The sequence below is a fragment of the Ursus americanus genome, chromosome 6, assembly GCF_024610735.1.
Source record: "Ursus americanus isolate L20-20 chromosome 6, mUrsAme1.1.p, whole genome shotgun sequence".
Taxonomy (NCBI): Eukaryota; Metazoa; Chordata; class Mammalia; order Carnivora; family Ursidae; genus Ursus; species Ursus americanus.
In genome coordinates, this window is record NC_142132.1 from 25,695,756 (window position 1) to 25,711,346 (window position 15,591).

General features: G+C 46.9%; 1 protein-coding gene across 1 annotated transcript in view; it reads left to right on the plus strand.

Moving 5' to 3' along the window:
• The window catches only part of ARL3 (ARF like GTPase 3), a 35,071-nt gene extending 21,383 nt beyond the window's left edge, over positions 1–13,688 (plus strand). The window contains exons 4-6 of the mRNA XM_045802996.2: positions 2,862–2,912; positions 4,456–4,641; positions 13,408–13,688. Of these exons, the coding sequence (XP_045658952.1) occupies positions 2,862–2,912; positions 4,456–4,641; positions 13,408–13,455 (285 nt within the window). The 3' untranslated portion in view covers positions 13,456–13,688. The remainder of the gene's footprint in view (positions 1–2,861; positions 2,913–4,455; positions 4,642–13,407) is intronic.
• Positions 13,689–15,591: the final 1,903 nt, after the last annotated feature.

Below are 15,591 nucleotides of genomic sequence, written 5' to 3' on the forward strand. Positions count from 1 at the left end.
AGTTATGTGAGAAGCATACTAAATGATAGAATTTATGTGTAGTTTAGGAAAATCCTCTTTTGAATCTTTATTTTGTCCTTAAGTAAATTCTACCCCCAACATGGGGCTCAAAATCATGACCCTGAGATCAAGAGTCACATGCTCCCCCAGTGGAGCCAGTCAGTTGCCTCCTTCTTTTGAAACTTTTAGTGAAAATGTTCCCATGAAATTTTCTGTCAGGGGCACCTGGGTGGCTCAGTCATTAGGCCTCTGCCTTCGGGTCATGATCCCAGGGTTCTGGGATCAAAACCTGCGTCAAGGCCCGGATCGCATTGGGCTCCCTGCTCAGCAGGAAACCTGTTTCTCCCTCTCCCACTCCCCCTGCTTGTGTTCCCTGTCTCTTTCTCTCTGTCAAATATATAAATAAAATCTTTAAACAAACAAAAATTTCCTGTCAAAGCAATAAATAGCAAGTAATTTAGCAATTTTAAGTTAAAAATGTCTTCCCATTCACCTTCGGACTCTGGTGTTTGGTGATCTTTCTTGTTTGTGATTTAAACCATCTTTCCATTCCTCCTTTCTCTCCAGTTGTCTGTGTTTCATCATATCAAACATCAATTTCTTAACTGTATCTTTGTCTTCTCAACCTGTCTCAGCCTCCTCTTTCCACTCTTAACCTTCTTACTCACACCCTTTGCTCCCAAGTAGAGTTTTTCCTACTTTGTAATTACTTTCTTGCCCAGTGACCTGCCCGCTACCTTCAGGCAGCCCCCTGAGCCCAAACCACCCCCCTACCATCACCTGACCTTCCCTCCCTCCCTCCCATCTTCTTGCACTGTTCCCTGAGTGAAGGTCATCCTAATCCACTGTAGACTCCCCACTAATTCCAATCCACTCTATATAGCGAGCTTTACTCTCCCACTGCATTCCTTCTTTCCACATCTATGTTTATACGATGCCTGCTACTTGAAAAATGCCAGCCCCTCCCAGAGAAAAACAGAGCTACCACCATGTTCTTCATGTTGACTTATCAGACAGTCAGTATCAAATCTGGAGTATTTGTGGGCAGAGCCCATTAATCCATGTGTTGACAATGAGTCAGAGTAATATTAACAACAACAACAATAAGGCTGCAAAAAAAAAAAAAAGAAAAAGAAAAAATACCGAGACCAAACATGCAAATCTTTCCTCTTCCTGTGATTCTCCATGAAAGAAACATAGGTAGAGACATAGGGTATTCTTCAGAGGAAAGGCTGACACTTGGTTCCAGGTATAATATTTAGCACGAGTAACTCTAAATGAGACAGCATCAAGCAAAGGAATTTTAATTTTTCTTTCAAAAGAGAGCAAATGTTCGGAGTAGCATAGAATTATTTGACATGCATACAGAAATGCCTGTGTGCATTACAGTGTACCAGTTTATGTAACTGAAGGGAGGGAAGGGTGAGACTTGCAGGTGGTTTTTTGTTTTTGTTTGTTTTTAGTAAAGATTTTATTTATTTATTTAGAGAGAGAAAGCACAAGCATGGGGACCTGAAGGCAGAGGGAGAAGCACGTTCCCCACGGAGCAGGGAGCCCAATGTGGGACTCGATCCCAGGACCTTGGGATCATGACCTGAGCCAAAGGCAGATGAACCACCCAGGCGTCCCGTTTTTTGTTGTTTTTAAGTGAATATGCTCTTTTAAAAGAGTGTTTTCATAATACCACTAGTTTAATAACAATTTTAAATTATTTAAAGAAAGTTTGCAAATTTGATAATTTTTAAGATTAGCAACTGGGAAAACATTTAATATGTCATTCAATGAAAGGGGAAAAAAAAGGCCTACAAGGGGCACCTGGTAGGCTCAGTCGGAGGAGCATGCGACTCTTGATCTCAAGGTCATGAGTTAGAGCCCCACATTGGGGGTAGAGATTACTTAAATAAATACTATTTTTTTAAAAGGCCAACAAAATTATATCTATAATTTTCTTTTTTAATTATGAAGAAGAATTAGAAGGGAACTTTCACAAGAAATTAAAATAATTAATGTGTTTGGGTTCTATAACTATAGGCGATTTTTCTCCTTTGGTCTTACTTCATTTCCCTTATTGTTATTATAGGATGTTATTTATGCAATTAATAAAATACAGTGATGGGAAAGAAACCTTGGGATTTATAATTTATGGTGACTCTCGAGATTTCTCTTACTTCTGGAAAAGCCTGTGCCCTTGTTATTTCCAATTCTTGATCTTAACCTCCCAGCAAGCCTGAGAAGGTGGGAATGGAATGGAGATCAGTGGGTCTCCTACCTTGGCACCTGAAGTCAGCGTACAGTTAATACTGCAGAATGTACTTTCAGAGCCATGATGCTCCAGGACTGTGGTACTTGTAAATGCCTCAAAACACCACCCCTTCCTGACAATTTGGAAAGCAGAACAGCAGAGAGCTCAAGAGCACCTGTGGACTTTACTGTCCGGTAGGCCTGAGTTTGAATCCCAGTCTTGTTAGAACTTGGGCATAATACTTAACTTCTTTGGGCTTATGTTTATCTATGTATAAAATGGGAAAATAATGAAATCTATCTCAGAGTCATAGTGAGGATTAATAGGGTAAATCTAAGCAAGAATGTTCAGTGAATACACAATAAATGTACCTATTTTTATCCTTCTTGGCTCTCCTGACATCTACTTCGGAGCTTTGCTGGGCATATTTTCTGGGTATCCCCCTTTAATCAATCAATCAATCAATTAATTAGTTTATTTTGCATCCATAGATGAGGTAAGAGTTTTCAGCTCAGTTTCCTTTAGTTGTGCTAATGAGAAATCTGCCGCCTGGGGATCCTCTGCTCCTTCTGCGTCTTCTACGTCATTTATAAAGTAACCTTCTCCTTTTACTTTACAGATATATGTAATTGACAGTGCAGACAGAAAAAGATTTGAAGAGACGGGTCAGGTAAATAATTCTTCTGTTGAGATATTTTCCAAATAACTGGGTATTCATTAATCTACCTTGTAAATGTATGAGAACGAGGGAGGAATTTTTTGTTTAACCTTTGCAGCTTAAACAACCCAGTCATTCTGGCAAGCAAGCAAAAATACTAGTTGCAAAAAAAATAAAAAATAAAGGTTGCCTGAAAGAAAATTAGTTGAGAGTCCGTTAAGCTATTTTTTGATTACAGCCTTTTAGTGTTAGTCAAATTAAATAAATAAGATATAAGCAAATGGAACTTACCACCATGCCCAAAAGCTCTTCAGGTCTCTTCCCAGGCCACTTAGAAATGAACCCAGAGGAACAATTCACTTGTCATTTCTATGTACATTTTTCAATAGCGGCTTAATTGATCCAGGGGTACCTCTGACAAATTTGAAGGGATGGGAGGAAATATGCAAGCCAAGACTAAGTTGCCCTTGTTTCCAAGCCAAGAGAGAGAGAGACTTTGAACCCAAATATGGCTTCACATGCAAAGTACTTGTCAACATGATTACACGGTGAGATTCGTGTACACAATTTTAAAAAGAGAAGCAGTGGGCATCGACCATTTTACCCTGATGGAGTATACTGATAAGAAGCAAGGAGTAGAATGACCTCTTTAGACAAGTGTGCAGAGTCCTTGGCCTGTGTCCTAAACTACCACAGGTGGCATTCTTCCTAAACTTCCAAGGTAGCATTCCCCATGTTTATGTTCCCTTTTCCTGAAAATTAGTTTGAGAACTCCTTTCCATACCTTGATGATTTCTCATATCATCACTCATGTGAAGCAATGCTAAACATGAGCTTAGAGGTAAAGGGTATTAATAGGATGACCTGCCTCTTGAACCACCCAGTTCCCTGTGACAGCTCAAGGGTCCTAAGTAGCTCAAATGTGAGTTTAATAGGGAAGAGGTGAGTCCTCGTAGGTAAATATACACCCTCTCTTATGCTTATTGCAGACAGAATCAACATACAGTTAAGACCCCAACCAACAACCAAAACATCAGACACATTGCCAGACGAACTAAGGTAGTTATTTCAGGATGTGAGTTTGATGAAGTGCAGTGCACGTGCATGCAGGCTTTGAAGGTAGAGACTGATGAAGCAGCATTATAATCTCCAAAGTCACTGTCATTTTCAGTTTAAAACGTGTGTGTGTGCGCGCGCACCTTTAAAGTCGTTTGCAGATATCCTTGAGTACGTTTTAAATCTCCATCCACAACTGTGTTCTCCTTTGAACATTGTTTCTCAAAGTATGATCTCTGAATCCATAGCAGAGCCACTTGCAGAGTGTGTTGAAATGCAGATTCCTAGGCCCTACCTCAGACTTTCCACAGTCAGCATCTCTGGGGTAGGCCCAGGAATCTGCCAGGGGATTCTTCCCCAGGCTCAAGTCTGAGAACCATTGCCCTTAGAAGTTGCTAGTTGATCAGCTTAACACTTCTGTTTTTTTCTAGTTAGAAGTACGTGGTTAAATATCACAGATTTCATCCTTCCCTTCCCATCCATTCCCAAAATGATCCAGGAACTAGCTGAATTACTGGAGGAAGAAAAACTAAGTTGTGTGCCAGTGCTCATCTTTGCTAACAAGCAGGATTTGCTCACGGCAGCCCCTGCCTCCGAAATCGCAGAAGGACTAAACCTGCACACCATCCGCGACCGCGTCTGGCAGATCCAGTCCTGCTCAGCTCTCACAGGAGAGGGCATTCAGGTGAGATTACGAGAAGGCTTGGTTACCTGGCAACATGGCTCCCAACCAGCGTAGTCTGTCTCATTGGTTGAACTGAACTAGATAGAAAAAGATACGAAACAAATAGCCTTTGACTGGCAGATGAACCGCTCCAGGATGTGAAGGGCATGGAGGAGTTTGGTTCTTTTTTACTTAGCAACCAATCTGATAATCATTATTCCAGGAAAGCCACAGATAAACCACCCCACATGAGGGACAAACTACCCCATTGGGTAGGAGGTCAGAACAGAAGACCTTCAAAGATGCTTTCTAACTAGGATTCTTTGATGATTGGGTTGGGGGTTTTGTGTTGTGTCTACTATTACGGATGCTAAATACTTGTGCTCCCAAGGTACCGGCCGACAACAGTCATGCACACCAGTTATCCTAGAAGTGTTTTCATTTTTCTCTTGGCCAACTCCCCTGCCCTCAGGGCTGGTGTCTCTTTCCTGCTGCTTCAGGTTGGTTTCCCACTGGGAGGCTTCTGCTGACAGCCCCATGCTTTATACCAGGGAGCTATAAACCGCAAGAGCAGTCTCCCCCTTCATTTGATATTAATTTAGGGCAGAAAATGGTTGTACCCCAGCTACCTGAGAGCCTGCATCCTCAAAGAGTGAGAAACAGTTTCAGCTCTGATGCTTCCCACCAAGCAGCCTCAGACCAGTCGACAGGGCGACTTCTTTATTCTGGAGCCCCAGCATGCCGACATGCCTCAATTTAAACATCTGGTCTACCTGCCAGGGAAGTGCCACAGTGCTGTGAGAACCAGACAGTACTGCTCTAAGATGCTGTGGGGGGATTAACAACATCTGAAGAAACGGAATCTTCCCCCATTGCCATATGGCGTGTGTCACAACAGCACGGCCAGCTTGCTTTTCTCTCAACTTGGTTCGTTGCGATTTGATTCTTCATTTTTGTCCTGCAGCCTCTTTCCATTTCCCTTCTAATGCTCTTCTTCCCTGTCTCCTAAGACATTTGACATTGATTGGTCTTAAAACTGCCTGACTGCTTTTATCTCAATCAAATAATCACTTCCAAGAATTATCTCAGTCGTTCCATCTGTTTGCTGCTTTGGCTTTTTTTCTTTTTTGTTACATGAACCGCTGGAGCCGGCTTCTCTGCCGGGCCTCTAGATCAGAGGGCAGACCAGTCCACGCTGGCCGAGCGCCTCCTCCTCCAGACTCCTCGATACCTGCGCCCTCGGAAGCTCTCTGTGCACGTGTGTGTGTGTGCGTGTGTGTGTGTGTGTGTGTGTGTGTGTGTGTGTGTGTGTGGTGGCAGCGGCGGCTCTCAGGTAGCCAGAGAGGCCCTCGGCTGTGTCCCCAGAACAGATGCCAGAGCTCTGTGGGCCTCTGTGAGGTTTCGGCTTAGGAGGGGGCAGGCGTTCAGTATTAGGTATTTCCTTCCGTCCTAGACTCTGGCTATAAAAGTAATATATTCTCATTATGAATCATGTACAAGTATATAAAACTAAAAACTGAAAAGTTCTTTCCTTTCCCCTAATCCCACTTGACAAAGGAACTAATCGCACTAATAGTTCTTTTTTTTTTCTTCTCAAGCCTCTTCTATAAAATTGCAATCACATATGTGATTATATTTCTACCAGGTTTCAAATTAACTGCATTTTTCAGCTTAATTTACAAGCTGGTCCAACGAGTAAACCACAACCCAGCATGTTTTTGATGGGTAAAATCTGATCATTTCATTTAGCTTCTCACTTAAAAAAAAGAAACCCAAGTTTTGCCTAAGGCAATTCCCTGGATTGTGCATAAAATGGTATTCATGAGGCCTGAGGTTATTTTGGTGTGGAGGCGGCCCAGGAAAGGATAATAGCTTTCTTGTGTTTGTACAAACTACTTCAGGAAGAGGATTCTGCCTCTCCAAACGGTTTAGAACACAAATATAGAAAGTAGAGAACAGGGGTGCCTGGTTGGCTCAGTTGGTAGAGTGTGCGACTCTTGATCTTGGGGTTGTGAGTTTGAGCCCCAAGTTGGGTGTATAACTTAAAAATTAAAAAAAAAAAAAAAAGGAAAGTAGAAAACTCCTGAGAAAATGGGAATTGACAGCTCTGTAATCTTCCCTGGGCCGGAGTGTTGAAAGGAAAAAAAAGCAAAGCTGGAATTAACAGTGAGGCTCTTGTTTTCTTCAGCCAGCCTTAGGGATGTCAAAAGGAGGGCTAGAGTTATCTAGAATCAGTATTTAGAGTATTGGCATTCAAGGCAAGGGTGCTTCGTCAGAGGAGCCTGGAGCTTGGGAGGGAGCACTCCTGTCTGCCCAGCCCCCACTCCCCCACTGCCCCACTCGAGTCAGGCAGAGATTAGGAGGGTAGAGAGCTGTGTTGGTGGCTGTGTCAACCACCATAGAAGTGGAGTTCTCTTTAACTCACAGGATCTTTATGCAAAAAAAGAGGCAGTGAGCTATCAGACTGAGGTTGGGGGGTAGGCAAGGGAGGGCTTTAAAATCAACCAGTTTGAATCAAAGTGAGATGTCATGTGTGGTTTGATTTTGTGCAGAAAGTTCTTCTCAAATCAGGGACCTTCAGCAACCAGGTTCACAGGAAATGATATCAAGAGAGATACAACAAAGAACTGTGAACAAGAAAAATAATGATTTTATATGGAGGAGAAATAGTTTGAAGGTCACTTAATTAGTTTAGTAGATAGTACCATGGTGTATAGAATTGGGTAGTTAAGACTGGGATTTCAAGGTTAATGAGATTAGATTATGGTTAATAGAATGATATAAATTTAGAGAATTTAACCATTATTTGAAATGGGTTATTTAATAAAAATGTTAATTAAGAAGGGAATCTGCTGTCTATTGTCCTTTAATGGTAACCTTTGGGGACTGGAGAAAGGTCGGGGAGTTTTCTGTGGAAACGCTTTTTCATTGTGAGGCACTGATTGACCATGTCCCTCCCTCAGGTAATGCCTCTGACCTCAGCTCCTGCCCACTCAGCCAGTTTCTTGGTTTTCACTTTAAAAAGAGTCACTTACTTGGAATTCTTTTCCTGCATTGCTTAGTTCAAGTGCAGGCCTTTAATGATTCTGATTAATTAAGGCTTTAAGTATTCCTCAAAATGAAAGACGTCACTAGAAAAATGTCCCTAAGATCACTTTCAGGCATGGATACTGTGTAATAATTACTAAAATTCCCTTATTCCTATTTCATCCTCCCACTCTATCCTCCCACTCTTCCACCCACTACCCCCTGAAAACTGGTCGGTAACGGGCGAACCTACCAAAATGACCAGACATTAAATGGGTCAAGTAACATCTGGCACCACAGCTCTAATGACCCTGAAAGAAAACGTACCAAGGTTTTTTAAAAAGACCTGGGATTTCTGTTACTGTTTCAGGTGTTCAAAGACAGTGTCCCTACTTACGCTGTGTCTGAGCATATGTGTTTCAGCTAAATGCATTTGTCAGACCTGTCTCCTACCGATCAGTCACCCCCTCAGGTGGGCGGGCCAAGCTGCAGCCTCAGATCCCCCGGATGGTGAGCTAAACCCTCTGGCCTGATAGGGCAGCTACATCCCTTCTCCTCAGCGGAGTAGCTTCAACTTGAACATGATTAGAGATTATGAAAGTTAGTGATTCCTGGGAATGATTTGAGGTTCTTGTTCTGCCTAATATTCTGAAGGCAAATAAATATGTGCGGTCCACATGTGGTTCAACAGCCGCTGCCCTGGGTATGGAAGTGGACTTCTGAGGGCTTCGGGAGCGTTCAGAACAGGTCTTTCTTTGCCTCATTGATGGTGATGAGGAGGCCAGGCCGTCATGTGATTAAAGCAGGTTTTCACGGGAAACCGTCAAGAGCAGAGCATAGGTAAATGGCACTAGAAGCTAAAGGAGAACATCGGTCTTGGAAACTCTGTCCTGCTAGAGGCCATAATCCAGAGGAGTGATCAGAAGAGACTCAGTTATGTCAAGGAGCTGAATGCAGAGAGGAGAAACTAAAATATGTCTGGGATGGGAAACCTGCAGCCCCCGCGGCCAGACTGCCTTACAGACATGGGGGCAGCCGCCCTCCGGGCCCCTGGGGCTAGGCTCTGCCCCCGTGCACAGCATTGAGCTGCAGGACTCTCATCTTTCCCCTGTGTGTCTAGAAAATGGTGAACAAAGGATCTGGCTTAGAGCCAGAGAAAGGTGGAGGAATCAGTCCCTCTTCCCCTGGAACCCCGAAGCACGGCTCTCCTCTGCTCGTGTAGTTTCAGGTGGTTGAGGATATTCCCTCTCTACAACGCTGTGTGTGTTTAATTAAAATTATAGTGAATTAAAATTTCCTTTCAAAGCAGAGGTCAGCAGTTTCAGCCTGGCCTCTAGCCTCAGTCGTAACAGGCCTGCCCACACCAGTAGCTGTGAGCGCACAGGTTTCCCTGCGGACTGCTCTCCATGCCCTCCGCTTGACGCTCCCCTTCTCTCCCGCCTCTCTCCCACATTCCCGATCTGCCTTCTCTGAACAGTAGTGAGCTGGCTTACAGTCCTCTCACCGACATAGAAAGGACCAGCGGCAACCGCAGCCCCGCCTGATGTGGGAGCTGGCTTCCGAGCACTTTACGCATGGCCACGAAACACTCTCCAGCCAGGTTTCTGGGTTTTGTTACTTTTCTTCCTTGATCTAGGGGACTTTCCCTTAATAAGCCAACAGAATTTCAATATTTTAAAAAACGACATTTACCACTCCTTTCTAAGGCCTGACGTCAGTTATTTTTGACTCCAAGTGTACATGGAACTGCTTATCTACAAGTCAGACCTTAGGGTTATTTTTAAATTTTCAAAGCTCTCTATAGGCCAAGAAAGCAAACTCGGAACATGTGATTCTGCTACCTCTCTGGTGCAGTACCCTTGGTCACCAGAAAAAATATTAATAGTGCGCAGTGTTTTACGTAGGCTCCATCCTGCTGCTCCCTGACCCTTGGGGCCCCGTGACGGGATAGGCTGTGATGCTCAGCAGGGGTCTGAGCGCCTCGTCATCTTAAAGCAATTACCGATACGACCGTGTAGTCCTCATGATGTTAAAAACCAGGCCCACCCAACCGTGGCTGGGTATCAGGGCCTGGGAGAAAGAACAGGTTCAAAGGAGCAGTGCAGTCAGAAGCCACTCTTCCCATAGACAGGGGCATCGTGGGGCGCCTGGGTGGCTCAGTCGGTTAACTGTCTGCCTTCAGCTCAGGTCATGATCCCGGGGTCCTGGGATGGAGACCCGCATCAGGCTCCCTGCTCAGTGGGGAGCCTGCTTCTCCTTCTCTTGCCCGCCCCCACCCCCAGCTTGTGCTTGCTCTCTCTTTCTCTCTCTCTGTCAAATAAATAAATAACATTTTTAAAAAAAGAAAGGGGCATCGCACCTTCAGTCTTGGAGCGTAGGGGTCCAGGACTCCTCCATTTCCACCCAGATGGTTAGGGGCAGCCTTGTATTTTTCCCAGTGTTTATCGTAGGAAATAATATGACATGGTAAAATGTCAAATTGTTTTCCTTTCCATGACGCTAAACAAAGCTCAGTATTTGAGGTTCAAGGACTCTATTTAGTCTCTATTATTGAACTGAAGCTAATCAATTCAAGTTGGGTTTCAGCAAGGTTGGTCAGGAGGAGGTGCGGGGGAGCACCACCCGTGCCCTAAGACTGTCATCCCGTGACGAAGATCCAATGTGCAGAAATTTGGTCAAACCAGTTTTTAACAATAAAGGTTCAACCATTAAGCAAACCTGTGAGTCCATTTCCTTCTCTGGAGGCAGAGCAGTAACCCGCTTCAAGTAGACAATCCCCTTTCCTCAGTCATCTGCTTTTTTAAAACAAGGCCTCGCCAAATTCAGGCAAGGGCAGTGGGGTGCAATGGGGTGCATTAGCGTAGACACGCGGAGCAGAAGGTCCACGTCTCGTTCTGAGTGAGGAGCGGCCACTGCAGGCCGAGGTGGGCAGGTAGTTCCTACGTAAACATGCGGGCTTCCACGGGCAGCCCGGGGGTCTTGAGAGTTACGTGACCCAAACCGGCCCGCGACACCCTCTGAGCGGCAGCAGAGCCGTGCGGGGTGCTTGGCTGGGGTCCCTTCAGTGTCATGGCCCCGCGTCAGCGGGAAGCCGTAAGGACGAAGAACCTGCATCTCTCCCTTTCCCAGCTTCGGGGTGATTCCCGCCTTGTCGAAGCTTGGGGCCTTCGCTGCGGAGTGGGGCCGGCTAAGCGGCGCGGGGGCTGGAGCTCTGGCCTGCGCTCCCGGCCGGCGTCTGCCTGCCACGATTCCGTGTCCCCATTCCTCCTCCCGACTGTGGGAATCGTAATAGTCCCTACCTCACAGCGTTGTTACAGGATTCATCTCAAGACAGAAATGTAGTGTCTGCTGTAGGTCAGATACCGTGATTCCACGCTCGGTTCTGTAAACTCCACCTCAGGCCAGTCCGACGCGTACCCTCCTCTCAGGGCTCGTGGACACCACCACTGTCTTTCCCTTCCAGTGGGCGGCTTGGCACAGCTTGGCCCTGCTTCGACCGAGGAGGCTTCCTCCCCGGTAACTATGGCCTCCCCAGCACCGCTTACCTCCGGCTCAGGTTCTCCGCTGCATAATGACAGCAAAGGGACCGTTCCCCAACCTCCAGACACTTCAGACCAGGGCAGCCTCCGAGAGCCAGAGCAGCCCCGGGGCTCTGTCCCTATTAAGCCTCCCCGTGCTTCCCACACTCCAGGTTACAGGTGGCAGCTGTGGAGGCCCAAGGGCCCGCAGGTCGGCTGGTGGGGATCGACCTCTGAGCGCCCTCTGTTGGCAAGACCGTGGCTGGAAGGGCTTTGCCGCCCCCCGCCCGCAGACATCTGGAAGACACCGGCTCGCAGCAGGGCTCCCTGGTTTCAATCCCCTCTGCCTCCATAACAGATACCCAGCAAGAAGCTGCCCCTCACCCTCCACATTCTGCCTTGGGTTCCTGCAGCTGAGTAAATATTTTTCCTATCTCTTAGACTGCATTCATGTTCAGTTACATATAATAAAAGAACCCCCCATAATCCTCCATAAAACAAGAGGAAAAAATTGCTACTCGTATAGTGTGGGAACACAGTTCTTGCTTCTCTGAGAAGATGATGTGATAAAATGTGCAAGTCTCTTTAGAGGAGAAAATATTGAGGTGCACACCTTTGACAGCGTTTGTCGGGGTTCCTGAAGGTGGAGAGTGCTGCGCAAGCGCTGAGCTGTTGAGCTTCGAAGGCATAGAGAAGATGGTTATCTTATTCATCCCTCTTTTATTTGTAAAATCTTTTTTGTCTCCTGGCAGGTGATCTTTTTTTTTTTCCTGGAAACCAATTAGCTACTAAAATTAAACGTGCTTCTCTTTAAATTAATCCTTTTCATAAAACGGTCTTAAAATTGGCCTCAGCTTTTCACAGTAAGTAGCAGACCCAGTTGTAACTGGAGACGCACTTGGAGTCCACCCTTCTCCCACCTCGGCCTCCCCCCACCCTTGCCCCCACTGTTGCCAGGTGCTGTCCACCTCCAGGCTTTGGGCGGTGGCCAGCCACGTCTTGGCAAACGCCCTGAGGTCTGCCTTGGGACAGCCAACGGATTATCTGGTTCTCCTGCCCAAGTGCTCTGATGGCAACTGGCGGAGTTTTAATCACTGTAAATTCAGGTTATGGTCAGATTAGCCAGGAGATAGGATACCTGCTGCTTGTTTTGCAGTGATGTATTGTTTATGGGATTAATGCTCCAAACGGCCAAGGGTGTCAGCTGATATTTATTACTTTAAGCTGTCTCAGCTGTTCAGGTTCAACTGCTAGCTCCATGGTCACAGGAAATGCGGGCTCTGCATGTCATGTATGCCCTGCGATGTGCAATGTGACCGGGACCTCAGCAAGTATGTGTCACAGATGCAGAGGAAAGGGATTCGTGCAGCGTCCTCCTTTGATTTTGCTCTGGGCTTCTGAGGGAACTCCGCACAGCCCTGAAGGTCGGAGAGACTCTGGGGAAAGGGAGAGCATTCAGGGATGGCTCCAGAGGGGGTTGAAAAGGAGGTCATCTCTGGCAGGCCTGGCATCTATAAGAAATCACGCTGCCCGCCAGGTGGCTGTAGGCATTGTGTGGTCTTTACCCCTGTCCCTCTCCAGCCTTCTAAGAGAGGACACTTTCAAGGTCACTGTGCCTTTAAGGGAAACTTCTCCCTGGTCCCTCGGCTTGGTAGTGCTTAAAGCTGCAAGAATCAGGCCGGCCCTTTGAAACCTCTGTGTGTAGTGCCACACGAAGGGAAGTAAGCGCGCATTGCCCCAGTGTGTGTCCAGTAACACACACTGCAGCCGGTTTGTTTTTCCAAAAGAATTTAATTTAACCCAAGTGTACACTGTCACACTGTAAACACACTGGGGCACCAGAAGGCTGGCTTATTGAATTTAATGCCCTGGCAAAGGTCAGCTTTCAGAAAAAGCCAAAAATGGCTGGAATCTCTGATAGCTCTTCAATCAGGCCTTGGGTCCAGGCAGATGTGTTTATTTTTTCAGAGGGAGTTCCTGAGGATCCATCTCAAGTTCAGACACTGGGCACTCCCCCTCCCACCTCCCTCCTGTGCTCTCAGAGATCCCCCTTCTCCTCCCCAGGAGGCCACTGTCTCTGGTCACCCAGGTGGGCCCCTGGGGCAAGTAAACTCCCTGGAGCTCAAGGTTGGGGAAGGGAGGACCCGGGACACCCCCCCCCCCCACTCTCCAGGCCTGGGCTTAAGTGTGTGGTGCCTTTCTTACAACTAATATTGCCTTTCTCTGCCCATTTCCCTCAAAGGACGGCATGAACTGGGTCTGCAAAAATGTCAATGCAAAGAAGAAATAAAATCTAGCCGAACGGAGAGACGCAGGAGCTGCGGGAGCTGAATTCTGTCCTGAAAAACACTAATTTGCTGCTTTCTGACCAAATGTTTTTCCATCTGTGTGCAGCTACAGCTGTTTGAAGAGAGGGAACAACACAGTTTAAAAAGAATCCCCATTCCAGCAGTAGATTTAACTGATCTCTGAGGTTCAGTATCATTTTTCAAATAAAGGAATTATATTATTTCCTCTGCATAATTGAAATAGTATTAAATGTCTCAAAGCACATGATTAGAAAATGAGATCTTTTAAATGAGCAAGAGATTACATTGCAGTTTAGACAATTCCAGTGGGCTTTTTTCTTTCAGAAAAAAAAAAGAAAAAAAGAAAGGAAAAGAGGAAGAAGCAGCTTATGCTGCATTCATTTATTTCCTGACCTGTCCCTTACATTCCTCCCTACCCCCCACCCATGGCTCCGAAACCACAGACAGTGTTTGCTGGTGCTGGGCAGTGATTTTCACCATCACCGAGCTAGGGTGGGAAGCGGCTGGTGGGGGGAGGGGAGGGATAGCAGATGATTAAACCATCTTGTCATGCAGGTAGGAGACTGTGTATGTAATCCTCACCCTTTGGGGAGAGAGGGAAAAAAACCTTTCTTGCAAACAAGTCACCACAGAAACATACCTCGTCCCCACCCCCCTAACCCCGCTGGCCAGCCACACAGGGATGCAAATTCTTATGACTTTTGACTGTAATGACATCTGGAATGTAAGGAGAGGTGGGAGGTTTAATTCCAGAAAAATTACAAGGTCCTTAAAAAGCCCTCACATCGAGGGCTCAGACTAGCGTAAACAGGCTTTCTCCAGTTCAGTGAAGCAGTGAGCCTCCGACTCTGAGATTAGCTGGCTTCTCCACGGCCGTCCTATAGAAGGGATTTCTAAAGCTCAAAGAATTCTGTTTAAATGATCACAATAGGCCGCTGCTATCAGATTTTAAAAATAAATGCGGCTTTACCATGAACCTGCTCCACTGAGAAAAGGCTGGCAGATCGATTTTTAGAAGAGATCAATTTTTACAGTGCTGGCAACTCGGTGGTGTGGGATGCTGGCGGGTGGAGAGGGTTTGCTGCTGGGAAGAACATGGGTGTGCGTGATTGCTGGGCCAGGCCCCGGGGAGCCAGAGTCACCCCAGCTGCTGCTGTCCCCTGCCTCGGCTCAGCAAAACGGGCCTCTAAGGGCGGAGAGGAGAGAAGGGCAAAGAGAGCGTGTCTCCCTGAGCCGGAGGAGCTGCCCGCTCCCGCGTCGGCGCAGGCCGCCGCGCAACCCTGGGCTCCTGAACTGAGCTCTGCTCTGGTGCCTGAGCTCCGGGGTTTTCAGAGTGTGCATGAGACTGTTTGGGAGCTAGGGGGTCCCAGGAGGCCAGCCGCCTTCTCATCCTGAGAGGTGGCCCTTCCCAAACCCACCGGGGCATTGGAGCAGACCGAAGCGGCCACTCCAGCCCCGGGCCCTCGGGTCCCAGCTTTTTTTTTTTTTTTTTTTTTGGACGAAGTTGTGCAGCCGAGGCTGCGGCATGGCCAGCTTCAAAGACCGTCTGGGGTGAAAGTCATTCACAATGCCAGACTCGAAAAGGTGCCCTGGGGTTGCTGTGGACAGACCAGTAAGGACTTGCAAAACAAAAGAGGGTGAGGCTTCTTAAACCACTGGGCTGGTCGCTCCCTGCAGCCTCCTGGCCTGGCTTCTCCGTCTCGCCCAGGTGCCTCGCTGGCTTCGAACGGAGGCAAAACAGAACGATAAGGAACCAGAAATCCCTCTTCTGTCAGGCTGGAAATGCGGCTCTAGTGCTGGAAGATGGTTTCTCCCTCCAGAGAGTGCACCAGGGATGTTACCTGAGGGGCAAAACGCCTGCTTTGAGGTCTGCAATTTGGAGCGCTGTGACATGGAACTTTGGCTCGGCCGTGCATGGTCTGTGAAATATTTTTGTTCTTTCACCACCAACTCAGGGAACTGTTTGAAAGAGCCCTCCCAAGGCCTCGGCCAGCCCGCAGAAGCCACTTGCCCTCCTCTGATAACAGCCTCTGCGAACGCTCAGATTGGCCTTTCAGCTCAAGACAGAGCCATTGCGGATGTCGCCAGCTTTCATCTGCCCTCCGGGCCCTGCTGAA